Here is a 25,114-nt window from a genome sequence, read left to right on the forward strand (position 1 = left end):
TTCACGAGAATTCTTGGAGTAAACGGAAATAACGGTCGTTTCAAACGATCAAGTGTTTCCAGTGAACCTAATACTTATCTGTTATGGAATAGGTGGCCACTTCCGTGTGAGGTGTGATGTAGTGACTGTAACAGCTGAAGAAGGGATTCGAACGGACAGAGGCAGGGAACGAGAGAGCTGAAAGCGGAAACGAACAGTCAGGAAGCAGATGGCTTAAAGCCACAGACTGACAGAGATAGAGGGGGGAGAAGAAGAGAGGAGAGCGAACAGCGAGAAAAAGCTGAATGTGCAGAGAGTCTTTGGAGTCACTCAGAGGTCGAGTGAAAAGCCAGAGAGCTCAATTGACAGCAGGATATTGTTGTTGGAGTTGCTTGGAGATTGAGCGACTCACAGAGGCATGCAAAGGCTGAGAGAAAGAGCTTAGAGAGCCAGAGCAGAGAGCCACGAGCCACAGCCAGAGACAAAAGCCAGAGCGAGCTAAGAGCCAGAACCAGAGCCCGAGCCAAAGAGCTAGAGCTAGAGTCATAGCCAAGAGCCAGAGCAAGAGCCAGAGCCAGAGCCAAGAGCCAGAGCCAGAAAGTCGAAGAGCTCCAAGAGCCAAGGGATAAGATGGTGTTCTGAGCCCAATGTTCCTGTGTAAAACATTGGAGTTGAGTGTGGAACTTGTAAAAGAACTGTTGCCATAATCCCAGGGAGCCTAGTCAAGTTGACTAGAGCTCAAGGAGATGTAGCCCAAGCATTTCGGGTGAACTCCGTATTAAATTGTTGTCTTATGTGTTTTCTTATTGCTGCATTTGTCTATTATCATATGTATTTACATATCAGCACGAACAACCAAATTTTAAAAGCACATAAATAGTTAAAAACACATGCCAGCATACACCTTATTTTCAAGAATTTCTTAATTCCGCATTGGTTAATCATTAAGACTGGGAAAAATTAAAGTTTTGGAAATGGTAGAGGTTCTTGTAAGTTAGACAAGAATCCTAAGAGTCCCATTTTCAGATCATCCCCCTTGTGGGGTTTTTCCCTAGTCTTTGACTAAATATTATGTCTCCCTTTTTCTTAGTTTTCTTCTATTATGCATTGGTTTATTCTTCTATCTATAATTTCTTATTGTTGCTGGAATAATATTGGATGAATTGATTGTTAATTGAAGAATTGTAATAAGTAATTGTGTTAAGCATAGAACACTGGAAAAATTAACACCTACTAGGATGCTTTAATGATAGAACTACAACTAATCAAGTTTTTTTTCTAAGCAATGATTCCAACCCTAATCCTCTTTAGGTAAATAAGGACCTTGTTTCCCCTAAAAAGTACAAAAAACTCTAAAGACCTTACTAAGATTTTATTTGGTACCAAACTGATCAAACTTTGTAGCTCTCAATATGATAATTTTCAGTGGTGTAAGGAAATGGCCAAATTCTTACCAAATGAATTATATCCATGGGTTGGGCAGTAGTTTCGTAGATTATGTGGTTTCAAATATCCCCATATGCAATCAAATAGTATTTTTTTGACCTTTTAAATATCTATGAGCTTGACTTTGATCATAGACTTTTAGCCCTAACCTTAAACCTTTTTATGCAAAAAAAACCCATTGAGGAAAATTTTGGTAACCAAAGGCACTTGCTTTTTAACAAAAAGAAAGGTTGATCTTTTCTTAAAGGAGTTAATCATGAATTAAAACTCTTATTGTATGAGAATAATATTGAGGATATCTATTATAATTTTTGACAACCCTCTCTACCTCCATTAACGAATTCTCTATCAAGGTTTTAGGGAAAAAGAAAAATAGAACAACCAACCCTTGGTATGACAAGGAATGCAAAATTTCTATAAAATCCATCAGAAATGCTTATAACGAGTTCTTAAAATTGGATATAATAAAAATATAAAAAAAACTCTAATTAAAAGGTAATAAAGGAAATACATTAGTATAAAACAAGAGAAGCTTCTCCACCTATCAGAGATCTATCCTAGGAGAGTTTGGCCGCAAATTTTAACTCTTAAAACTAAAGAAAAATAATATGATTCCCTTAAAGGAATTAAACTCCTACCTCAAAAATCTTTATGAATCCCCTTGTGTTGTGGACAACATTCCAAATGTTCATATAAAAGATGAAGTGTTTTCTATAGAAGACATAAAGTTTGGGGTTAAGCAACTCAAAAAATGTAAATCTAAGGACATAGAAGGCTACCAACCTAAAATATTGAAATTGGATTACCTATCCTCATCCCTCATCCCTCATATACACAAGTTTTTCAATTTAGCAATCAAGCACAGCTTCATTAAACCCGAGACTCCAAGTCTCATTGTTCCTATCTTTAAAATGGGATAAAAATAATCCATCTAAATATAGAACCATTATGTTTATGCCCATCTTAGCCAAGCTTTATCAAATCATTTTGGGAAAAATGATATGCATGTGGCTTGAGAGCCATGAAAAAGAGCTAAAGGACACGTTACATCTAGGGGATATCATTCAACTATCAATAATCTTGTTACATTAAGGTTAATTGCCAATGTGTTCCACAATAATAGTACCAATCCCCTTTGTTATTTCATTATTTTAGAAAAAAAAATTAACATTATGCCATTGGGCTAATATTTGGAATAGGTTAGAAGAGCTAAAGTTCCTTATGAACTAAGAGCTATTATTGTAAGGCTATATAAAAGTGGCATTGCCATGTTTAGGAACATTGAGGTTGGTCAGGAGAAATTAATTGTAATATAGGTGTCAAGCAAGGTTATCCCCTTTCCCCTACTTTGTTTGGCATTAGTGTTGATAAGTTAAAATGTTGGTTGGGAGAAGCTAGTTGTACTAGCCTAAATCTCGCTAGTACGGTCATCATCCTTCTTCCTTATCCTAATGACATTGTTCTTATAGCATAGAATGCTTATAACCTCAATAATCATCTAAGAATGCTCAAGGAATTATGCTCTAGTATGGGTGTGACTGTGAACAAAAAACATAAAGGTTATGATAATCAAATCCCATAAGATCACTTATGAAATTTTCATATATGGCAATAATTAGTTGGGAGGAAGTGTTTTCATTCAAGTATCTTGGAATTGATATTCATCATAAGCTCAATTAGAACTATAGTGTTGAAAAAGGATAAATAGAGTGTGAAAAACTTATTATAGGCTTGAAAACAAGTGTAAATTTGCATACTTCTTGTTGTGGGATAAGTTGAAAACTCATTTTTGATGATCTCATCACTCATGTTATCTTATATGAATGTGAAGTCTAGGGGTGTGGTATCTTTAGAGAATCTTAGAGAAGGATAGAGCAAATCCAAAAGCATTCTATAACTTATAGTCTTAATATTAAAATCAATACACCCCATTATATCCTCCTCATAGAAGTGAGACTCTCCCCCATTAAGGCACTCCTCCATGGTTACGTACTTAATGTAAAAGAAAAAGATAAACAACAGGATTACAAGTGGCTCCCCAAAACGCATAGCTCTATATTAAGCATTGATGGAATTACAAATATCCTTCACACTAGGACTAATAGAATAATTTTTTTTTTTACATTCAATTAACTTCTCTCTCTCTCTCTCTCTCTCTCTCTCTCTATATATATATATATATATATACTCTCTCTCTCTCTCTCTCTCTCTCTCTCTCTCTCTATATATATATATATATAGATAGATAAAGTTGATATAAAATTATTTTACTCAAGTTGGACTTTGAAATACTTTTTTATTCCTTTTTCTTTTTTCTTTTTTCTATATGGTTCATGGACCTCGAAAATCGGTGACCACTACGTCCACGAAATATTTGTACTATGCAGATCCACCCGAAGGGATCACTTCCTGCCATCTCAACCACAGAGCATGGCCCCGAGGGTGTCGAGAGAATTGAACCCATGACCTCTCAATAGCAAAAGTGTTTTAACAATGGGGACTCAACCAATTGAGCTAACCGTTAGGGCTACATTGAAATACTTATTTATGGATGTCATTGAAATGATTTTTTATAATCGATATCTTTTTAAATGTTACGTGTCAATTCCATGTTGAGTAGGTAAAGAATCAGAGATATCCCTCATACAAAGCTATATAAAGTGCCTTTTAGTGCAACTAGTGAATTGCTTTCAAAAGTTTAAGGATATATTAATATAACAAATAATGTAAAAAAGATGTTGAAATGGTTATGTGAACTTGTCATAACTTTGTCTTTGCTTTATTTGTAGATTGAAAAAAGATTAGGTTGGAAAGTTGATCCTCTAATATATGTTTAGATATGTTGAAACCTAATGTCTTTAGACCAAAAAAAAGATTAGGTTGGAAAGTTGATCCTCTAATATATGTTTAGATATGTTGAAACCTAATGTCTTTAGACCAAATATTGGTCAATAGCATTGTTGAATACACATTTTACTCCTTCTTTACCTGTCATTATTATTCCAAGTACTCTCCATATTTTTCTCTATATGATCTGTGAGTAAAAAGGGTATAGATTGACTTAGTGCATCCTATGCCCATTTATTTCATGTGGATATTAAATTACTTCATTAGCTATAAATTCCCTCGTATATCTTTGTTGGGGAGTCTCTCTCTTATTAATTTTAGTATCATATTCTATAGTTCTTTAAAATTCTTTTGAAGTCTAAAATTTAAATTTTGTTTATTTAGATTTTTCATACTCCTCCATGTCGAAGTTCTGACATGGATCTCCACTAATAATCTTTCATTAATTATCTAGTTATTATTGTGGTTTTTATTATGGCTATTTTTACGTCAAGATCTGTCAATATGACATTGATCCTTCGACAATTATGCCAAATGAAAGCTTGCTCAACTCCTTGACATGTCTTTCAGGCCGTATTGATTCTTCACTCTCCCATATGGTACTGCAGTTTCGCGCCAGTCAAGAATTGCTTCTACTTAATGATCAATCACAGTTTATTGATCCCTCAGGATTTGTAGACGTAATGGAGGGTTTAACCTACAACTTTCTTTGGCTCTGTGTGTCATGGTAAGCTTCAGCAATCTTGCTCTTCATAACATTCAACGTGATGTTTATAGTGTTTAAATATTTCTCTACATTTACTAATGATGCAACATTAGCTTATGCAGGTATGCGAGTTCTTAGTTATTATTTAATGGTGGAATTTTCCATGCTAGCATTTCCTCTACTCTCGAGGACGATATGTAACCTTGGCTTCTATGTATAACTCACAAGTGTTTGGTTCAACCCAAATCGAAATTGGTTCTCGAAGTCCCTCAGGGAAGGATTCGACCCTCAAACCCCTTTCATTTTTAGAGTCTTTGTCTCTATCACTCTTCGACGTTGATAATATTTAATCCTCTATTTTATTTGTTTGCCTATATAACTATTATACACACACTTTCAGAGTTTTTCTCTTCTTAAGTATTTCTTTCATATTATAATATTCATTCAACTATAATTAGAAATTATTTTAGTATTATTTTTTTAAACAAAACAACTTTAAATGATTCAAATTGGATCATTATATTGTTTGTTATCCATTTTGACGTTTTCAGAGTAGAAAAAGTGGAAGAATCAACTCATGGGAACATTTTTACTAGTGGTATTCAGTTTGGCAAAACAAGTTCTCAAACTTTCCAAGAGTATTTTGAGGCATCAAATGACGTTTTTTGGGGTAAAATTTTTTAGCCCTCTTTAGCGTTGCACCTTTATTTTCTATTCTACACATAGAGACCTTTCCAACGGCGTAATAATCACATCAATTGGAGTCTATATGCGAAAGTTATACCACTCAAAAGTTGACCATCCTGTTTTCACCACCATAATTCAAGAGGATGCCACATCAGCCCCCATTACTCATGAAAAGGGGGATAGCCACGTGATTATGATGTAGAAGGCTCTAGAAGAGTCTATATTGTAACTCTAGTTAAGAGTTGAGGTAGTCAAACCTAACCACTAGTGGGTTATCAGGTTGTGTTATAACCGAGCCATTAGGAGGAAAATGGGTTCCATTCTTTCGAGTGCATTTTTCCATAACTGAGCAAAACTAGCCGAGAGGGGTAGCAGATAGAGCACACAGAGAGGATTTGTGCGTTGTAGCAATGAATGGCCACATGCCATACTTATTTGTACTCATGGCCATATTTCCATTCAAAGAAAGAGAGTGGAGCAGCCTCACCTTCCAGCAGGGTTTCCCAAAGCATATATTTTGTCAAATGTGTGTGTGATTTTTTATTTGGTTGTTCTCTATTTTCTACATCATTTTAATTCGTATGCATGCACTATTAACAATGAATCTAGAAATCTAATAAAACTGTAATAGTGTAGAATTTCATATTTGAAATATAATTTTATCAAATCTATTGTGATAAACTATTTAGTGGAATATCCACAACAATTTATGGATCACTAAGTCCTTCTTTTGAATATAACATTAAAATACATAATATCTCCATATTTCTTTTCTTCACTTCTAGAGTATAACTATCAATATAAATTTTCTTTCAAATGTACTTATAAAATACGCAACTTATTCTAACTATAACTGCAGCTCTTTACCATAAATTTTCAAACTATCAAAATGAATATAGTAATTACAAAACCTGGGAAATAAAGCTTGATGACCAATTTCCTCCTAGCCTTAGTCTTAGAATAGCCAACAACTTACGTGCTCTTGACACCCTCCTAGCCTAGACTATGAGCTTATAGGGATGGATCAATAGCTTTCAATTGCTCCCAAAAAATTCCATGGCACTTACACAGTGCTCAGAACATAAATTATCCTCTTTTCCTTCTCTTTTTTCTTTCTAGGCTCTCAGATAGCTTGTAGAAAGTGAATAATAACTTACACTTTTCTGATAACTATCCCTTCCAATTGTATTTTTTGACAAATGTACTCAACAGTTAACAAAAACAATCTCCACAGCATACACGTATTCTCCTTAATTCAAATATTTTCCTAGGACTTTTAATTGCCATCATCTAACCACCTCCAAGACTGGAACATGTGGCCCTATCTTTTTGCCACCATGCCCCCATGTCACATTTAATTCAAGGAACAAATTTATTCACCATTGCCACTTGTCATTTTTAAATTGACAACAATCATCTACTTCATTCTCCCATAAACTCATAGTTTATCCTATTGCAATGAGGTCATAAAGCTATTTTTAATTTTATTAAATAAAGAAAGAATATTTACAATATCACATAGTTTCAAATTATCAATGTTTAAATTCTATTCACAGTGTTCAAAGTTTTATGTATCCATAATATTAATTTAAAAATAAATACTTCAGCAAGGGTAAACCTGGGGTACTACATGGTGGGACAACTCTTGATGGTACATGTCATATTTCTCGGTTTCATGTCCCGCGCCTATTTGGATGTGTATGGATGGGACATAAGTTGATGGCACCATTAAATATATCTTTCACCCTTTTTCACCTTCTAATGTGATTGTAAGTTCTCACCATATTTCTTAGAAGTGATCTATGATCAAAGAGGCTACACATTAACATAGATGTGGCATATGTCCATTGATTTTAGGTGGTTATTCATCTTTGTTGTGGTTCCATGCTACTAATTTCAATATCTTATTTTACAATTTCATTATCTTTTTTTAGAATCTCAAATAAAGATGTTGTGTTAATCCCTAGACAAAGCACTATGTTAAGCCTAAACCCCTTATTAAGCTCTATATATTGAGTCATTACACTTTTAGTGTTATATTTGTAGGTCATCCATAACCTTTCATTGTACCCTTTGTCTCATACACACACACACACAAATGAGACCTAGTCTTAGGAGCATTTCATTTTTTTCATTATTGTACATTGTTCTATTATAAAAGGAGGTTGTCTCCTCAAAGAGTTTGGATTTTCAAGCTATTTTGGTATTTGTTGTATAACATTTGGTTTCAAAGCATAATATCCTAGGGTTTTTATCTTTCAATTAGGACATCTTGGAATTTTGATTATACATTGTTTTTAGGGAAGTTTCAGATGGTGAAATTTTGAGGTGAATGAGAAAAATATCAAGGTGCATGGTACATGTGATCAAGATTTCAAGTTTTGATTAATTTTACTTTATGAGATATAGCCTATAGAAAATAGGGTTTGTGACTAACCTTGCAATCAGTTTTAAATGAATCATATTGGACTTTTCATTGTAACTTTCTTTTTGGAAAGTTTCAGATAGTGAAATTTTGTGGAGAATGAGTAGAATTATCATAGCACCAATGGTAAAAATTTCAAATCCTAGTTACCTATACTTTCAGAGATATAACCTATGGAAGATAGGTTTTGTGACTAATTTTGAAATTAGTTTTAAAAATAATCGTTGTGTAATTTTTGTTATAGCATTTTTTTGTGAAGTTCTACACTGTGAAAGTTTGAATAGTTTTATAAGTCATATTAGAGTACTACAAGCCAAAAATTTAAACTTAGAAGGGTTCAAGTTTCATATATATTTTAGGATAAAGGTCAATCATCCCAATAATTTCCAATTAGGGTTTGAAATGTACGTAACTTACAATTGGCATAACTTATGAATGGAAGATCTACAATATTACCAATATATCTATAAAAGGTGTGGAATTTCATAATTGGGGTCACAATATCCAATCTGAGAATAAATGTAGATGTTGTGATCATTTTACATTTTGAGCTTCAAACTCTACATTGCATAAGTTATTATACATTTTCAACTTCAAACTCTACTTTGCATTAGCTACTTTCTAGTGATTTCAAGAGATTTTCTTGAGGCTAGCAACCACATTTTTTCATTTTTTTAGAGGCATGTTTCATTTTTTTTAAATAACATAGTGATTTATCATTCAATGGGTAAATATTGGTTAAGGAAGAACACAAATAGGAAGTAAACTTAATTTCACCTGGTTGGAAACCCCTATAATCCCTACTAGTACCCATTTGGGTAGTATCACATCGTACAATACCTATTTACATAATATTACTTCCATGTACCTTTAGGAATATAGGAAGTCCTTGAGTTATACTTAAAACCATATTTAGATAAGCTAATGGGACATCATGTTGCTATAGTACAGTAAGAACAACACTCAAGGAAATCATTCTCTAGTACTTGGGTAGTCGAGTAGTACAACTAAAGGCACGATTGAGCCTCCTTAGATAGTGCCTTGAGATATTGGACCAAGTACTACTATTGGACCCCACACGTATATCAGAGAGATATATCACCTAATACTCCCTTGTCCTCAGGACCCGATAATGTTTTCCAATAAGCCTATGCATGAAGGATAACGGTAATTTAAGATAAAGAGGTAAAAGAAGAGAATTGTTATTTTCTCACATGGCTCGAAAGAAATATCCAAAAATTACTTCACGAATTAAAAATCTAGATAGCTAAAGCATCACTTGAGAAGAAAGTGAAGAGATACATAACCAACTTTCCCAATTAGAGAAGAGAGTTAATGAATTGGGTGATAAGTCATTAACAAAGGATGATTTGATAAACACACAAATACAAATACTATAGTTACAAGCTACCATGTCATCCATTTTCATGCAAACCCTACAGCCTCCAAATCCACATCATTAGGGGCTCAATGTGGAAAGAAGGAACTACTTCATTCCAAAGGTCGATTCGAGGAATTTTAATGGAAAAGATCCTATAACATGAACATTCTAGATGGGGCAATAATTTGGTTTACACCAAGTTTCAACCCTTCAAAAGGTAACTATTGCATCCATGTATGTAGAGTGAAAAAAATTATATGGTATAGATGCCTTTGTGGATGGAAAAAGGATTATAATGACTCTTTATCCATTTTTATGGATGAATTGATAGCACATTATGGGGATATTAAGAGAGATGCATTATTTAGTCAATTGACAAATCTTTGGCAAAGATGTCTAATTGCAGAGAGCATTCAACAAAATTGAAAGATAACTCTTAGGGTAAAGGACATTCCAGATGATAAGCTATTAGATATCTTTATGAAACTTTAAAGGAAAGCATACAACATGAAGTGTATCTCTTTGAACCTAAATCCCTAGAAGAAGCTTCGACCTAGCAAGGAAGGTTAAAAGTAAAAATATGGCTACTAGGTGAGTGGTCACTAACAACTATAGAGAGCATCATGCTCCCTCTCCAAACCTCACTCAATCGACAAGGTTGGCTCCTCAACAAATGGATGAATGAAAAGAAAAAGGATTATGTTTGAATTATGTCGAAAAGTACAATAAGGGCATAATGTGGTGAGAATAAATTATTCCACATACACTGTGAAAAGAAAAAAGGTAAAGAATTGAAACCATCACAAGATTTAGAGCTAGAAGAGACTACCCCAATGATTTATTGTCACAAACCTCAATATCGAAGGGTACATCAAAATGAAAAAGGTAATGATGTTGATTGATATAAGTGGTACCCATAACTTGATCGATTACAAATTAGAAAACCCTCTCAATTGCTTTGTGTTTCCAATACCAAAGTTTCAAGTAATGGTTGCAAATGAAGGTACCAAAATTTTGCAAGGAAGCGCCATAGTAGTAAGCTCAATATGGGATGTGTTACTTGGATAAGATTTCAATTTAAATGGGCGGCGTTGATGTTGCTTAGTAGGCCAATGATCACAATCATTGGGAACAATGGCCCTTAATTTTCAAGATATTTTCATTATAATTCACTTAGAAAAGGGACTCCATGTAAGTGTAATTGCACTATATCTTCAAACATCTATATATATTGCTCTAGTGAATCTACAAAAAGTTATCCACAAGTTATGAAACTTTAAAGGAAAGCATCCAACATGAAGTGTATCTCTTTGAACCTAAATCCCTAGAACAAGCTTCGACCTAGCAAGGAAGGTTAAAAGTAAAAATATGGCTACTAGGTCAATGGTCACTAACAACTATAGAGAGCATCATGCTCCCTCTCCAAACCTCACTCAATCGACAAGGTTGGCTCCTCAACAAATGGATGAATGAAAAGAAAAAGGATTATGTTTGAATTATGCTGAAAAGTACAATAAGGGCATAATGTGGTGAGAATAAATTATTCCACATACACTGTGAAAAGAAAAAAGGTAAAGAATTGGAACCATCACAAGATTTAGAGCTAGAAGAGACTACCCCAATGATATATTGTGATTCATTGGATAACATCAATACTCCACAAACCTCAATATAGAAGGGTACATCAAAATGAAAAAGGTAATGGTGTTGATTGATATAAGTGGTACCCATAACTTGATCAATTACAAATTAGAAAACCCTCTCAATTGCTTTGTGTTTCCAATACCAAAGTTTCAAGTAATGGTTACAAATGGAGGTACCATAAATTTTGCAAGGAAGCGCCATAGTATTAAGCTCAATATGGGGTGTGTTACTTGGATAGTCCCATGATTTCAATTTAAATGGGTGGTGTTGATGTTGCTTAGTAGGCCAATGATCACAATCACTGGGAACAATGGCCCTTAATTTTCAAGATATTTTCATGATAATTCCCTTAGAAAAGGGACTTCATGTAAGTGTAATTTCACAATTGTGCTCACTATATCTTCAAACGTCTATATATGTTGCTCCAGTGAATATACAAAAAGTTATCCACAACAAATTGAAGGCATATGGAGAGATTTCTATCGATATTCAACTTATCTAGGATCATGGACATGCCATTAATTTGCAACCAAGAAGCGTACCATCTAACATTAGGCCTTACATGTTTCCATATGCATAGAAAAGTGAGATTGAGCATCTAATTCAAGAAATGATTGAGGCCAACAACATTCAAACTAGCTAAAGTTCCTTCTCTTCACCAATGGTGATGGTTAAAAAATGGGATGACTCATGGTATATGTGTCTAGATTATAGACATATCAACAAAATGACAATCAAAGATAAGTTTCCAATTCTTATCATTGATTAATTATTATATGAATTACATGGAGCAATTTTCTTCACTAAGTTGGATCTTTGTTTGGGATATCATTAAATTAGAAGGAGGAAAGATGACATTCTCAAAACAACATTTAGAACACATGGAGGCCATTATGAGTTTTTAATTATGCCATTTGGGCTTGCTAATGCACCTTCAACATTTAAAGCTTGTTAAATTCTATTTTCAAACCATTCCTTAGAAAATTTGTGTCAGTATTTTTTGATGAGATACTAATATATAACCAAACTTGGGAAATACATGTACAACATGTTAACAGGGTCTTAAAATTATTAGAAGAGCAACAACTATATGAAAATCCTTCCAAGTGTTCCTTTGAGGTTTAAGAAGCGGAATATTAGGGTCATATTGTATCTCATGAAGGTGTAAAGGTGGATCCTAACAAAAATAAAGCTATGATGGAGTGGCCAATCACTAAAACCTTGAAGAAACTTAGTGTATTTTTAGGATTGACAGACTGATTATCGCAATTTTATCAATAGTTACAGTCAAATAGTCACACCTTTAACAAAAATATTAAAGAAGGAAGCATTTTATTGGACTCAAGAAACAACCAAATATTTTCAAAAACTTAAGAAGGCTATATATATGATTCATCGCCGAACAGACTGGCTACTCGGCTAGGAAACAACACCTATTAAATGAGGGCAGATCGCTGCAGGACTGCAGAACCATGCAAGATTACAACATCAAGTCAGGCTCTACAATCATTCTCAATATGAGATTACGCGGAGGTGCCGAAAGCACTGGAACTAGCTCGCAAAGCAAAGGGTCTTTCAAAGAAGCAGTAAAGGGCAAGGGGAAAAACCCCACAGCTGGCACTGAACCCCCGGGGCAGTACATTGTAGATCAAATTCCGGAGAGCCCATCTATCTCCATCGAAATACCAGAGGTAAATAATATATATTCAGATCTACAAAAAAAGGCAGTTATTTGTAGATTTAATGGCTTTTGGCCTAGAACTGATGTATTGTATCAATGGATCCATTCGGTCTGGACAAAAAATTTCCAAATCTACCTATATCCTAAGGGGTTTTTTATAGTATGCTTTCACACAGAAGAAGAAAAGGAAACAGTTCTCAACCAAGGGCCATGGTTCTGGGGCAGTGCTGGACTTTTTATTACCCCTTGGTTTCCTGACTTTGATGCCAATACCATGGTGGTATCAAGGATGCCAGTATGGGTTAGGCTGCATAACCTCCCTTTACATTTTTGGCATCCAAAGGCTCTAACAGCTATTGGAAATACCTTGGGGAGACATTTAAAGATAGATGCAGAGAGACATCTAAAAGGAATATTTACTTTTGCCAGAATATGTGTCGAGGTAGATCTCAGCCGAGGACTACCTGAAAGCATATTTCTGAATTTCAATAATACACAGTGGAAACAACCCTTGGACTATGAGAACACAGCTTTCAGATGCCGGGGATGTCAACAAACAGGTCATCTGTTCAATGCATGCCCAAGCCCCAACAAGAGCAAGCAACAACAAAGGAAGCCGAAAGGATGGCAGAATATAGATGATGCATTAAAGAAGGTGTTTATAGCAAAGAGAGAAGAACATAATATAGCAAAGGATAAAGCTCAGGACAATAAGGAAAAAGAGAATAAAGAGGAAGAGGAACAAGAACTCCAGCTGGAAATAAGTGGTAATAAATGAATTCACAGTCCTGAAGGATCGGATTCAGATAAGGAACAGCCAATGAACACAGAGGAAAACCAGCTTGCCATTATTGACTCCACTCACAACATGGATGGTTGGCGAAAAGTGGAGAAGAAAAAAGGCAGGAAGGCTTAGGCCAGCTGTATTTTTTGTTTTCTGCACTCCTAATAACATGAGTGGCACTCTCTTTTTTTGTTTTTAGGCAGGACTGTATCCTGTGGGCTATATGATCTTCTTTCATACAACAAAATTGAATGCTTAATGCATATACTATGTAACTTTTTATTTTAATAAAAAGTTCGTTTTTTTCTTTCTTTGGAAAAACCTTCATAGAATATTCTAAAATATTCTTTGTAGTATACACAAATCAAAGGCTGAGATTTATTTTCAAAGTAGTTATAACTTTTTTGCCTCTTTAATTAAATTAATTAATTAAAAAAATGTCATATGAACAAGTGTTATATGAATTAAGTTATGATTTTTTCAGCATGAGGTACTAATAAACCATGATATTCGTCCATGTATTGTAATAAAGTCTATTTACAAATTAAAAATCTCCATGATAAAATGGGGGCGAATATCCATAGTTAATAATCTTATTATATATTTTTTAAATGTATATATGTTTAATTTGTATAATAATTAAGTGATAATAATAATAAATATTTTAAATAAGGTTATATTTTAGTTAATTCTTATGATTTTTTAATTTTAGATACTTGAGATGTATGATAAAATGTTTATTATGATCGATGCATGTTGTAGGAATCAAGGAAGAGTGAGTACATAGCCTTGCTCGAGAATAGACCTTGGGACTTGTGGGGACCAAACATCTACACCGCAATGAGCCTAAGAATTTACTTTAATTGTAAATTTATACCATTCTTAAATGTCAATTCTTTAATGCTTCAAAAATAATAATTGTATATTTATATCATTCTAGGTGCCAACCTTTTATATTTAGTCATAGCTTGAATTTTAAAATAATAATCCTTCGAATTTAAGTATTCTTAAATGATTTAAGATTATTATTATTAACCACTTTTAAGGTCACCAAATTAATATATGAAACCTCTTGTTTATGGAACAAGGAACCACCTGGATTTGTCTATAATACATAATTACTCCATCTCTAAGATTTTGAACTTAACTTTTCAACAACAAAAAAAACACATACTTTTAACATGATATACCTTTTTAATAATACATTCAATATTATACTACATATCACTGAATAAATATTATCCACATTTCACAATGCATAGATTTCTATATAACAACATTGCTAGTAATATATTTTTTCCCATAATCTAGCCATATGGAAGCTATATGCATTGCAGGATCCAAAATCGATATGCAAGCTATATGCATTGCAGGATCCAAAATCGATCGACAATAATCTTTTTGATGTGGACTTGTGTGGTTCTTGAATTTTCTTCAATGCAAAAATCAACGCCATGACTTGTGGATGAGAATTCACATGGGCATAATTTGCCCACGAGGAACATGAGTGGATCAACATCGGTTCGTGATCGTTGAAAACAAAACCTAACACGTATGAAACCACGTGCTTTTGTGTACTTCTAAGCTCTGCGTGTCACAGGCTGCTCCCACTCATCGAACAACGGAAATGGTGAAAGCGTGCAGAATCAACCATGGATCTCCCTGAAGTTGAAAAAGAACAACACTTCTTCTACAAATCAGTTAATTAATTAATGAGAGGAGTCTGTCTTGATTTATGATCTATCTATGTTTACTTACCGTAGTTCTTGCTAATTACAGGTTCAAATGTTATGGGTGAGATTATGGTAAATTAGTCTTCTTCCATCCAATAAATAATAAATAGCGCTGGACTATGCTCAAACCTACTCAACCCAAAAAAAATTTGGCCTGCCATTTTTCCGCATTTATCTGCGGATTACAGCCTGTCCAGGATCGGAATTCACGATTCAGTTCAAATTGACAGCCAGCAAGAAACACGCGTATCATCAATGGCCCAAGGATTCTTGGTCAGGTTCATGGCTATAAAATTAACCTAAGAGACTGAAAATTCTGAAAATAGGATCTTAATTGAAAAAGGTCTAGGTCTATTGTTCAACTGTAGCGAGCAGTACCACCTCCATGGCTAGCAGTCAAATACTGGTGATTGGAGGCACTGGTTACATAGGCCAGTTTATTGTTGCAGCGGCTGTAGCTGCTGGTCATCCTACATATGCTCTTGTTCGCTCTAGCACTGCTTCTGATCCCGCCAGAGCGCAACGGATCCAACAGTTGAAGGACTCCGGTGTTCACATTGTTCATGTATATTTTCCAATTTTGTAGCGTAAATTTATTTTAATTCTGAGTAACGTAGCTTAAGTCTTCTGTGTTTTGATCCTTTCTGATTAATTTTGATCCTGTCAAATTATCAAATAATTCAGGTTTTCACATCTTTTTATATATTTTTTATAATTTTATTAAATTAACTTATAATATACTGTTCCGAAATTTTCATGATTTGAATACTCTTTTCTAAAGAATGTCAAGTTAGTTGGGCCCAGACCTGCTCTTAATTTCAGGATTTCAATAATCTTTTCAAAATAATATCAAGTTGGCTCTCATAAGAGATCCTCTCCAATAAAAATGTCAAATTTGTTGTGTCACAGAGTCATTCATATAAAAAAAAAAAAAAAACAAAGAGTGACTCATTAATATGTAAAAAATGTTGTAAGATTATGGTATGTTAAGCAATTTGATTTTGTCAAATTATATAAAAATTAAAATTGAATTAAAATTAAAATAATAAAATTTAACAAAATTAATAATTATAATTAATAATAATTAAACTAATTTGGATCATCTTAATTCTAGATCTTTTTCAAGTTTTGCACTCAAAAAATAGACTTGCACTTTGAGAGATTTGATCATTCTCGGAACTTGATACATAGGGAGTTAATTGAGCCGAGAGGATCATTCTACAGCCCAGAATAATGTGTAACCCTGTCTGCCCATCATCAAAGTTGAAATTTTGCTCATGTCTGTCCAAAAAAAATAAAACAAAAATAAATAAATAATTATACAAAATATTTAAATAATGTCAGCTCATAAAAAAAATTTGCATGCGAAGAAATTGGATCCCTCTAGGCTCATGTTAGATCCGAATTTAAGATGAATCTATGCTGATAAATAGAAGCAAGGTTGACTATTTGAATTAGCTTCTGTTCATCAAATTTCCAGAATATTTTAAAATCTGGAATTCGGTTATGCTCCAACAAAATATCATGTTGGTTTGATACCATGGTTGTATAGGGCTCTGTGAGCGACCACAACTCCTTGCTGAATGCAATGAGGGGCATAGAAGTTGTTATCTCTGTCATGGGGGGCTCAAAGGTGACAGACCAACTCAAGATTGTGGATGCCATTAAAGAACTAGATGGAGCTGTTAAGGTTAGTATTCGTAGATGATTCTGAATTTGATTCTAAATTATATAACATTCCAAAAATTTACTCATCATTATTTGTTTGGCTTCCCTCAAATAAGCAAATTTAAATTAATTGTGTTAACCTGATCATCATGAGGAGATATGTTGCAGAGGTTTCTTCCTTCAGAATTTGGGCATGACATCGACAGAGCCGAGCCGGTGGAGCCCGGGCTCACCTTTTACAAGGAGAAGAGAACAATTCGGCGGGCTGTGGAGGCAGCCAAAATTCCTTTTACATATATCTGCTGCAACTCCATATCTGGCTGGCCTTACTTTTATCACACTCATCCTTCTCAAATTCCTCCTCCCACACAACAGTTTGAAATTTATGGAGATGGGAATGTGAAAGGTAAAGCACCTCTGTTACTATATCATATAGTTATTTGGAAAAAAATTGAAAAAATATAAGGTGCAGTTATTAACCATAACTGTATATACTCAAACACAGCTTACTTTGTGACTGGAGCTGACATTGGGAAATACACCATCAAGACCCTGGAGGATGCGAGGACTCTGAACAAATGTGTCCACTTCCGGCCTTCCAAGAATTTCTTGACTATAAACGAGCTTGCAGGTATATGGGAGAAGAAGATCGGAAGGACCTTGCCTAGAGTATACATCTCTGAACAAGATCTTTTGGATTTAGCTGAGGGTATGTGTATGTTGCATATGAAAAAATATATAAAAAATTATTAGTTGATTTTAATTTTATGGTAGATTTTAGGAATATTTCGAAATTTCACCTTACTCATCTCTTTCCGATTTTAAATATTTCCAAAATCTACGCTCAATATAAAGATGAAACTAGCAACTCTTCACTCAAATTATTTGATAAATGCAGAGAACAGCATTCCAGAGAGCATTGTGGCTTCTCTCACACACGACATCTTCATAAAGGGATGCCAGTATAACTTTGAGATAGACGGACGTCATGATGCAGAGGTGTGCCAACTTTATCCAGAGATTCCTTACACCTCCATAGAAGATTTCTTCGATAACTACCTCCCTCTCCCTGTGTCTGTCTCTGAACTTGAAGAAAGTCTTTTCTCTCTGCCTCTGACCTCTCAACTTGAAGAAAATTGAAAGGAGGCAGTTCAGTTGGTTGCCTGCCAGCCATGTCAATAGCCGCCAAAAAGTTAAGACATGGGCATATGTGAAGCTCCTTCACGTCATAACTTCGATTCATCCCATAAACTTGATCTATATTATGTATTACTATGTGAGCAATAATTCAAGAACGAGGATGTGAACTTAGTTGAAGGATGAAGAGGTGAAATCACCATGGTTTGCGGAATGTGATCTTTAAATTTGATTTTTAAAAATGGTTTTTAATTAAGTTTTAATTAAAAAAAAAATTAAAAATGGTTTTTAATTAAGTTTTATTTATTTTTAATTAGAAGTAATCAACGTTTTTGGGCTAAGAAATAGTTTTTATTTAAATTTTAAAAATATTTTTTTTATAAATTGATTTTTTTATAAATTGATTTTAATTTAAGATTTATTTTAACGATTAAATTTTTAAAGATAAAAAATTTAATGAAAGGTTTGTACTTCTAAAGATTTGAAAATCTCAAAAGATTTGATCTCATTCTAATTATGATTGATTCATGTTAAGATAAATCTATTTTGATTATATGATCACATCCAAATTATAGATCATCATCTACATATATTTGTCTATGTTTTAAATCAATTTGATCATTTCTAATTTACTAAACATTATTAAAAAAGATAATTCAAAAGTTATAAAAAGATTGAAGTTAACAATAATAAAGTATTAATGTTGAATGATAAAAAAGGTAAATAGTAAAATAGTAGTTAGTATCCCTAAATAAATTAAGTAGTGACCAATCTCCATATGTCTTCGTTTTTTTCCTTTTACTCATAAGTGTTAAGATGTTGATTTGGAAAACTATTCAAATTTTAACTTGAAATTATATAATATTAAATTGAAGTTCAAACTCTACTTTTCTTGCTTTCCAATATTAATAGTTTCTTTCTTTAACCTCGTATATTTCTCCATAATTCTAACTTTGTCTATATATTTTAACATTCTATATTAAAATCAATATACCATATGGATTTTCTTGATATCATGCCTTTTGGAGTGGAGTGAATTATTTTTCATTGTATTATCAATGTATTCAATGCACCCTATCCTTTTGTATTATATCATTATTAAAATTAATATTCTAAATATTTTTATATTATATTATCATTAAAGTCAATATTGAAATGGATGTCATTAGAGAATGTTATTCATTTACATAATTTGAACATTTCAATAATAAAAACCCCTACCTTCTAAATTTTGAAACTTCCTTTCATTTTAATAACTTAATAAAACATGATTATATATCTCTCTTTTTTCTCCTTATATCAAACTATCATCTCAATAATATATTAATTGCCAAACCTCTTTAGATTTCAAACAATATACAAATGGATAATATGATGCAATAGTGTGTTGATAAAAAAGTATAAGATGTTCTAATTTAAAAAATAGAAAGAATAGCCCACGAGGCATAGAGCAAACAGTGAGAGGGAGTTATGTTAAGGCAGTTAATGGTGTAAACGTCACTGGTTCAAAAGTCGTATGGGCAAAAATCCAACCATGCTAAGGGTTGGTGTGGCCCAAGTCGAGTGCAGTCCTTGGGTAATTTTGATGGCTTAGATGCCCCTGGGTTGTGACTACTCAAGCCACAAGTTAGGTGTGTCAGTCATCTCAAGACTCACATAACCTAGCAAACAAACAAAAAATACTTATAGGTCACAACAAACGTCAAAATCTTCTTGTGGGGTGGGGGCTAGAAAAATAGCCCTAGATAATCATATGAACATTTAGATTCTTTAGAAAAATGTGGAGAAGAGATAGAAATCAAACTTCAAACATAGTTAGAAGCAATCTTTGATAATCAATTATTTACTTATAAGACAATATTTTGATACAAATAAATAATTTAATATTAGGAGTGGAGATTTGGTTGGAGGAAATGGATGCTTGATTGTAAGAATTGGAAAACCAAGGACAAGAAAACAAACAATAAACCCAAGGAGAATAGCTCAAAGAAAATATTAATCTTAGAGACAAGATTAAAAAGCTGGAGGAAAAACTATGGAACAATTTGGTTGTAAATACTTTGCAATTTAGCTCTAAATATTTTGGAGCATAACTTAACCCACCAAAGAGAAAATGAATAAGCTCATAGAGTTATACCATGAGTGTAACAAAATAGCCTTGAACCTTATCATTTTTTGTATTAAAAAGTAAAAAGATGAAGACATATTGGCAATAGTTAAGGAAAACTAAAAAAACAAATCAAAAATTGAAACAACTTCATAGAAGCAAAGAGGTTGGGAAAAATTATTAAACATAAAAAAGGTTGATTCATGATCAGATAAGATCTAGTGGCCATAAATATAACATACTTCTAGCTTAAAAGGGTCAAGAATATTTATAAACAAAGACCTCATTCCATAAGACCAAGTAGAATGAGGGAAGTTCAAAAGGTAAAAGAAGTTATAAAGGAAATAAAATGGACAATAATTAGGAATTGAAAAAACTATTATGAGGGGCATATACCAAAAGGATAATAATAAATAAGAATTCGGTACACTCTAGATCATCGCATGGAACTATCATGTTTTTCCATGGAGCAAAGGGTCTATATTAAGCTAGATCCTAAGTAAATTGATATTATATTTATGGTTGAAACTTAGGAGCATGAAAAATCTAAGGTTCATCACATTGAGGGATTTATATTGTGGTCAACACGGAATAAGAAATGCTCCTACAGGGGGATTGGAGGCATAGCTTGTTACGTAAAAAAGAACATCTCATCGCATTTGGTTTCATAATAAAGACACTCTTAATTAGTACATATGGATGGATATTTCGATATTAATGCTAAGAATATGTATATATCAATTTGTTACTTTGCACCTATCAATTCTTCTTTTTATAAGAAAATAATATAGATAAGAATTGTCTCGACAAAAACTTAGAACAAGATATTTATACCCAAAAAAATTAAGGTAGTATCCTCCTGCTATTAATTTGGAAGCTCGAGGAAAAATTCTCTCCACTAGGAAGCCTTCCTCATCCAGAGAAGCCCCTACTAGCCCTTGGAAGAATTTAATTTGATAATGGAAAATTATTATTTTTAAGGTGAAACCCACATGTGCACAAAAGTACAAGTTGGCCTAGGCAAGCTAATTTGACCTCTAAAGACTCATATAAATAGACCTTATGTCACATCACTTTGGAGCATCATCACACATCATCTCTCTTCTCGTGATTGGTTTGTACTACATCTGAAATTGCAAGTTCACTTCACACGTGTGAAGGGAAGGAAGCTTTTTCTGTCTTGGTGCATTGACATTTTGTTTGGGACTATTTGACCAACCTTGACCGTGGATATTTTGACTTTGTTTGACCATATTTTTTATCTACTTGGGAGGTTGAGTTGATTGGAAGGTTGACTGAATTTTTCTGAGCAGTTTGACCGAAGTTAACTAGAGTTGACCGTAGGTCTACTCCTAGGGTTTCCACAGGTCAATGAGTTATTTTTTACTGATTTCTGGGAGAATTTTATTGAATCTTTTGATGAGACTTTGACTAGAAGATAAGGTCGCATCTTTTGACTGTTGACTGAGTTGATTTGGAGGCGGTTTGAGCATTGATCGTTGACTGGTTAGGGTTGTTGTTGTTATTGTTGACTTTGACCAGAATTGCAAATTTAACTTGTTGACCAGATTTGACTTTTGAGCTCATCATTGGCTTGGATATTAATTGTTGACTTGGTTAGTCAAGGGCTTGACCCTTTGATTCATTGTGGATGAAATTGAACATTGTACCTCTTTGCTAAACATTTGAAGACAATCTAATAGAAGAAGAATTTTGAAATAGTTTTCCCCCTTGTGGGATTTTCCCTAGTCTCTGACCAAATATTGTTTCTCTCTTGTTCTTGGTTGTCTTCTATTATGTATTGATTTATTGTTCTATCTACAATTGCTTATTATTATTGGAAGAATATTGGATGAATTCATTGTTAATTGAATAATTGTAATAAGTGATTGTGTTCATCATGGAACACTAGAAAAATTAACATGGTATCAGAGTTGAGGTGAAGACAAACCCAAGGAGACAAGAGGCAAGTAATCACTTTTAGATAAATTTGAAGAGGCCAATTTGACTTTTTCAAGATGTCTATCTACTTCAAGGAGGGAGAGAAGTTGAATGACTCATCTAATTTTGTTGCTTGGAAGATCAGGTTGGAAGTGACCTTGGATGAGAACAATATATTGGAATATGTGGAAGGAAAAGTACCTGAGCCTCCATAACATTATTTTGCTGCTATCAAGGCCAAGTACAAGAAAGGTGAGATCAAATCTAAGAAAATAATTATTGATTCTTTAAGAGATCATCTGCTTACTCATATTTATAAGTTGAAGAAGTCCAAGGAAATTTATGATAAGTTGGTTGGAATGTATGAGGTCAACAATTTGAACCATATTCTCTCCTTGAAAAATCAAATCAGGGACATCAATATGAACAAGGGAGAGACTGTGCAATCATACTTCATGAGATTATCACAACTCGGGGATCAATTGTTAATTGTTGGAGAATCTATGTTTGATAGAGAGATGATACTCATTAGACTTCAAGGTTTTCCTCCAATTTGGGAGACATTCATTACAACTATTAGCAAAAATTACAAGTTTCTAACATTTTATGAACTGGTTGGAAAGTGCACTCAAGAAGAGACCAAGATGATTTCTAAAGGAAGAATTCAAAAGCATGAAGAAGGAGAACCCTCTGCATTTTTTGCTCAAGACAAGAAGAGGAAAGGAAGAGGAAGACCATCTAATTCAAGAAAGCTTTCCCTTGAATCAAAGGACTCTAATAGAATAGTGAGGAGAATTTAATGTTTCAATTGCCTCAAGCATGGTCACTATGCCTGAGACTATCCGACAACAACTGTGGCTACAAAAACAACAGGTTGAATGATAGAAGAAGAAGAGATGATTTCAATAGAAGAAGAAGAGATGCTCCTGATGATCGTGAAGAAGGCCATCATCCTCAAAAGAGATCAAGAAATTCAAGGTATGGAAATAATGCAACTGATACCCAATCTGAATATTTTCGTACTTTTTCTATTTCTATTTCCTCGCCCCTGGGTTTCTATGATAGTGGGGCCTCTAGACACTTCATTAGGTATCATGAAGTCCTCTCAAACTTGGTTAAGAGGGAGACTAATTTGAAGATCATTCTTGGGGACAATTCTACTTATCCTGTGAAGGGTTTTGGTTTTGTTTCATTTCATTTGGACTATGGTGAAATCGTACATCTACATGATGTTATGTATGTTCTAGGATTGAAGAATAATCTTTTATTTATATCTACCTTGCAAGATAAAGGGATGAGGGTTTCCTTTATAAGAGGATAGTTCCTCGTCTGGCCTATGGAATATCGCATGAGTGATGCATTTACTTTGGGATCTAGAATTGAAGGACTCTATAGAGTCAATGGAAGACCAATTTGAGCATTAGTACATGATATCAATCATCAAATGAGTTATGGCACTGAAGGTTTTCTCATATTCACTATGAAGCTTTGTCAAAACTAAGGAGGATGGTTTCTGGAATGCCTAAGGTTCAAGCTAATCATGATGGAGTATGTCCGGGATGTGCAAGTGGAAACAAATTGATGGGACCATTCCCTTATAGCAGGAGTAGGACCAGTGATATTAAACAACTCATACATTATGACTTATGTGGACCCATGGAAATGAAATATCTTAGTGTCTATCTATATTATATAACCTTTATGGATGATTTCTCATGAAATACATGGATATTCTTCTTGAAGCACAAGGACGAGGCATTTGACATGTTCAAGGACTTTAAGGCACTAATAGAGAATCAAATAGGGAAGAGAATCAAGGTCTTCACATATGATAATGGTGGAGAATTCACTTTGAAAAAGTTCATTGATTTCTGTAAGAAATTCGAGATAAAGAAGGAAACCATTGTACCTTAAAACCCTCAACAAAATGGAGTGGCTGAAAGAAATAATAGGACCATCATGGAAGTTGCTTGAGCCCTGTTGCATGATCAAAAGTTTTCGAAGTTTCTGTGGGGTTAAGCTTCCAACATTGTCGTCTATGTTCAAAATAGGACCCCTCATCAAGCCTTGGGTTACAAGAACCCCAAAGAAGTTTTCACATGTGTGAAGCCCAAAGTTGGACACTTGAGGAACTTTGGCTACCCCGTGTACTTTCATGTGCCAAAGGACAAGAGGAACAAGTTGGAAGCCACTAGAAATAAAGGTATGTTTGTTGGATATTGTGAAAATTCTAAATGTTTTAGGATATATGTGCCTAGTCAAAGGAATATCAAAGTAGGGATGTGACTTTCGATGAATATGTGGCCCTTGGAAAAGCAAGGGACATTCCTCCTTCTCCTCCTATTGAGAAAAAGGATGATGACATGGACCCACTAGAAGGTCCTTCTGTGCTTGGACTTGAGAATGAGCTTATTGATGATCCCATGGAACCCATGGACCCCTTGGATCCCCCTCTAAGTGATCCTCCTACTAGGAAGAGACCATTATGGCTTCGTGACACCTTACAAGATGTTGAAATACATATCATTGCCAAATGAACCTTCAAGAAAAGAAAGAAGCCATGTTGATATTATGGTTATGTTGTAGCTATGAGCACCATCATACAAGTTGAGCCTCCCACCTTTGAAAAAGCAGTGAAAGAGAAGGTTTGGAAAGATGTTATGGACGGAGAATACAAATTTATTATGAAGAATGATGTACGGGAAGTGGCTTCGAGACCCAAAGGGAAGTATACTTTGACTTCTAATTGGTTGTACAAGATCAACCATGGAGCAGATGTAAGCATCAAAAAATATAAGGTCAGGTTCATGGCTAAAGGTTTCTCCTAGAAATGGAAGAAGATTATGATGACATATTTGCACTAGTTGCCTGCTACACTACCATTAGATCTTTTGTGGCTCTAGTTGCCAGCCAGGGATGGACTCTTCACCAGATGGATGTGAAGGCTA

General features: G+C 34.0%; 1 protein-coding gene across 1 annotated transcript; it reads left to right on the plus strand.

Moving 5' to 3' along the window:
- The first annotated feature begins 15,544 nt into the window (after positions 1-15,544).
- LOC149158019 (leucoanthocyanidin reductase-like) lies at positions 15,545-18,160 on the plus strand. The gene is made up of 5 exons (XM_089437697.1): positions 15,545-15,878; positions 16,866-17,003; positions 17,150-17,387; positions 17,487-17,690; positions 17,880-18,160. Exons 1-5 carry the CDS (start codon positions 15,699-15,701, stop codon positions 18,119-18,121), a joined length of 1,002 nt encoding a protein of 333 aa, XP_089293823.1. The 5' UTR covers positions 15,545-15,698; the 3' UTR covers positions 18,122-18,160.
- Positions 18,161-25,114: the final 6,954 nt, after the last annotated feature.

This window comes from Pinus tabuliformis, chromosome 5_2, assembly GCF_031772625.1.
Source record: "Pinus tabuliformis cultivar Carrire ecotype Pingquan chromosome 5_2, CPIR1, whole genome shotgun sequence".
Lineage (NCBI taxonomy): Eukaryota > Viridiplantae > Streptophyta > Pinopsida > Pinales > Pinaceae > Pinus > Pinus tabuliformis.

Coding starts and splice junctions, on each gene's coding strand:
- LOC149158019 (XM_089437697.1), top strand. CDS start 15,699: ATGGCTAGCAGTCAAATACTGGTGATTGGAGGCACTGGTTACATAGGC. Junction 17,004..17,149: donor AACTAGATGGAGCTGTTAAG/GTTAGTATTCGT, acceptor GATATGTTGCAG/AGGTTTCTTCCTTCAGAATT. Junction 17,691..17,879: donor TCTTTTGGATTTAGCTGAGG/GTATGTGTATGT, acceptor TGATAAATGCAG/AGAACAGCATTCCAGAGAGC.